Source organism: Mitosporidium daphniae, assembly GCF_000760515.2.
Source record: "Mitosporidium daphniae strain UGP3 chromosome Unknown contig-233, whole genome shotgun sequence".
NCBI classification, from domain to species: Eukaryota; Fungi; Microsporidia; genus Mitosporidium; species Mitosporidium daphniae.
Window position 1 is genome coordinate 1 of NW_013546585.1, and position 3,461 is coordinate 3,461.

At 42.1% G+C, this 3,461-nt stretch overlaps 3 protein-coding genes across 3 annotated transcripts; all 3 read right to left on the reverse strand.

Moving 5' to 3' along the window:
- On the reverse strand, nucleotides 1–322 carry DI09_233p10 (uncharacterized protein; the record flags this gene model as incomplete). Its single annotated transcript, XM_013382946.1, has 1 exon — nucleotides 1–322. A coding segment is annotated over one exon (322 nt), but the record flags the coding sequence as incomplete, so codon positions are not given.
- A 137-nt stretch (nucleotides 323–459) lies between these two features.
- On the reverse strand, nucleotides 460–2,049 carry DI09_233p20 (uncharacterized protein; the record flags this gene model as incomplete). Its single annotated transcript, XM_013382947.1, has 1 exon — nucleotides 460–2,049. One exon carries the CDS (start codon nucleotides 2,047–2,049, stop codon nucleotides 460–462), a length of 1,590 nt encoding a protein of 529 aa, XP_013238401.1.
- Nucleotides 2,050–2,300: 251 nt separating this feature from the next.
- Nucleotides 2,301–3,406, reverse strand: DI09_233p30 (uncharacterized protein; the record flags this gene model as incomplete). The annotated part of the gene is made up of 3 exons (XM_013382948.1): nucleotides 2,301–2,585; nucleotides 2,626–3,108; nucleotides 3,305–3,406. The coding sequence occupies 3 exons, from the start codon at nucleotides 3,404–3,406 to the stop codon at nucleotides 2,301–2,303; spliced, it is 870 nt and encodes a 289-aa protein (XP_013238402.1).
- Nucleotides 3,407–3,461: the final 55 nt, after the last annotated feature.

Here is a 3,461-nt window from a genome sequence, read left to right on the forward strand (position 1 = left end):
ATGTTGACAACATAATCTTGATTCCTTTGGACAGAGGGGTACTGTAGATCCCTAAAAAGGATTGAATGTCTATATCCTCCTTAGAAAACTTGCTCTTCGAGCAAGAGGGCGCGGGAATATCTTCATCGTCAGATGACATTTCCTTGAATGCAATGATGGGCGTTTTTTCTTTAACCAAGGGTTTTTGGATTTCCCCATCTTGTTGGGGGCACAAAGTCTCCAAGATTATGTTGTCAACATCACAAGACGAATTGAGCGCACGGATCTTATCCAGACGCGACGTTGCATTTTTGAGAATCCTTTGATTTCGAGATTCGGCCATCAATTGGAATGTATTTAATTAAATATTTAATATCAATGGCACTGGAAAGGATCAAATTGGCTTCTATAAAAACATAAATTTATTTTATTGGAATACATTTTTGGGCCGACCACGTACGCATGGCAAGCTCTATAAATCTAGGAAGTGGGCGAATTTTTTTCCAAAAAAAGAGTACCCGTGTCATATAAACTGTGGGCAGGATCTTCGTCTTTTTCTTTTGCCTTGACGGCCTCTTTACTTAAGCTGGAGTAATATCTGCGATGATGCTGACTTTGAAAAGGTTCGTCGCTTTGCACTTTATCTGCAAGAGGAGGATGAGAAGATGAATGCCACAGAGATCTGATTTTGCTTTTGGTTCCAGTCACTGATGTTGGGTAGTTGTAGATGGTTTTGACCGAGTTTCTTAGAGTTTTCATGATTCCGCCTGCATGTGACATTCTTTTAAATTGAACAATAGAGGCGGAGTCTTGGGTCGAACCATTTGCACTAACTACACTTGACGAAGAGGACGAGGATGTGGAATTCAGATACGACTGGTGCTCTGTAGCTATTCTTGATGATCTTGGCGTAAGATTGAGTTCATCATAAGAAGAACTGTTTTGCTCTGAAAGCAAGTCTTTGGACGGAAACGCCGTTTCTGAGGCATTTACTAATTGGCTGGTACTGTTAGATTTTTTTACCCGAAAAAGCTGTCTATCCTCTTGAAAAGCTGGTGAAACACATTGATCATCCAATGATCCTTTTTTCTTTGGAATTGGTTCAAGGAATGCCTGCGAATCTGAAAGAAAAGACCCGTCAGGAATTGGAGTGGGTGATGCCTCGGAAATGCGATTGGCTACCGAAAAATTAGGGACAGACTTACCAAAAGTCTGCAGCTCTTGAGAAGATCTTGTTGAAAAGGTATCTGTTGGACAATCTTGAGGAGAAGCTTCAATAGTGGAGCTGGATGGAGGACTTTCAAAGTGTGCACTCTGTGGAGAGTCTTCAGGGACTTCGGGTGAGTCTTTTGGAGGAGGAAGAGATTCATGGGGATTATGAATATCAGTATCAGTATCAGCCTTTTCCGAAAGCACCTCATCCTCGTTGGGTTTCGTTTGAAAAGACGAGCGCCTTTGTTTCAAAGGGCCTTTGCTAGAAATTCTCGGCGGTGGTAAAGGTGGGGGTTGTGACTTGTCAATCTCAACATATGATTCATCTTTTGGAGATGGTCGATAATTTTCTCTTGAAGCTGTAATTAAATTATCCTTTGCTGATACATGCTGAGATGCCCTCATTTCGTCATTTGAGCCTTTTGTTGCTTGTTGCTTGGTATCTTCTGGTAGTGAAGAGATTTCTACAGGCTTCATGGGATTTTTTTGTTTCAATTGCTGCTGAGCCAAAAGCCTCTTTCTTGGAAGACTCATCAATGCTGAGGTGAGTGAGGTTGCCTCAACACTAGCATAGCTCCTATCGGGCTGATGAAGTGGATGTTTAATGCCTTCATCGGATCTTATACCTGCCTGCTCATCTTCATAACGTGATTTCATTGGGGGCAGACCAAGCTCCTCCATATTTGGAAGTACGAAATACTCCTCCATCGATTCATTTAGTCTTTTTTCAATGACCGAAGTGACCAGCGACCATTTAATGGCCCTTGTTGAGACAAGCGGTTCAATAGAGAGCTCCATCTTTGGCATTTCATAGAACCCATACCAGAGTCGATCGCTTGGCGGGGGCTTGATTTTCATGAGCATCTATGGATGAGTTGATGTGGGAGAACCTTCCCAGATAAGCGTTTAATGACCACCGCCAACACAAGAGGAATATGAAAAGGTTTCACCCGCGGAAGCTCGATTTTTGCTTCAGTTTCTATCTGTATTTTGAACCCGCCCAAATAGAGCAGATCCATACTTACATTGATGGCGCCTTTTTCATCAATCGAATGTAGCGTTGCATTAGAGATCAACGGGAGTTGACTACCAACCTAAAGGAAGTTCATTTACAAAGAAATGGGTACCTCCACCATACAGACGGAGATATCAGAAAGAAAAAAGGGGACCTTCATCCGGCTAGTTTTCCTATTAAATTTTCTCATGAAATAATCTTGTAATTCGACAGACTCAAAGACGTTATAAAATATCCGCCCAAAAATGGCGTTGAACCATTGGGAATGTTGGTCAAGCAGCGGATTTTTCACGGTCTCAGATAAATTTTTCATAAATGAAACTATATGCGACTTTCGATTAGCAGAACCACCCTCTCCCAATGAAGCATTGGACCGATCCTGATTTTTCTAGCCATCAATTAGCTGCCCACCAAAGTACCTTTTGGATGGCATCATGCATCAATAAATACCAATCTTCCTTTTCGATTGCAGATGGTGCAAAGAGGAAAATCACCGGAGATCTTGCAAATACGGAGCCATTTGATGATGACACCATGATCGGATTTTCTCTTCTATAGTAGAGGTCCAGGCGCAAGTCTGCTGGAACGAGCGAAATCTCGCATTCCTCGATAGAGGCCACACCGAAGCAAGATTTTTGTTGTTGGTCACCTTCATAAAGGAAAAGGCTTGTCGACCTAAGAACCACCCATGCGTAGATGGAAGTAGGGTCCTTATTAATGGTGCCGGCACCTGAAAAGCCTGGAGGAATAACAGTAGCCGCGGGTGCGGCCGAAGATCCGGCTTGCGAAGAGGATAAAAGATCTATCTCTGCAAGGGCTTGTTTATCACCGATAATGTTTGATGATGAAGGGGAGAGAAAGCCCTCAAAGTTTGTAGTAATTCTAAGCCAGCCACTTTTTATCTAAAATTAAAATTTGCCATGTGACAGCGTACAATCGATAGCGGATCCTCCATGTCGACAAAAAGATTGTCCGCTTCTGGATCTGGAACCAGGGAAGATGAAATTCCGCCTTTTTTCTAAAAGCGAGATGATGTTGCAAAAATACTTTTTTTAGCCGAGTCCGTTTGACAATGGGCGAGAGATCAATAGAAATGACAGGATCTCCTAGTCCATATCTGATGAACAGAAAAAACGCAAATACAATCAAGAATATTAACCCAAAAAAAGCTAAAAAAAAGACTGGCACCCATACCTCCATAGATAAAATAGCAAAATGACGAAAATGAGGCAAAGGGAGATGGAAAGATCATGTA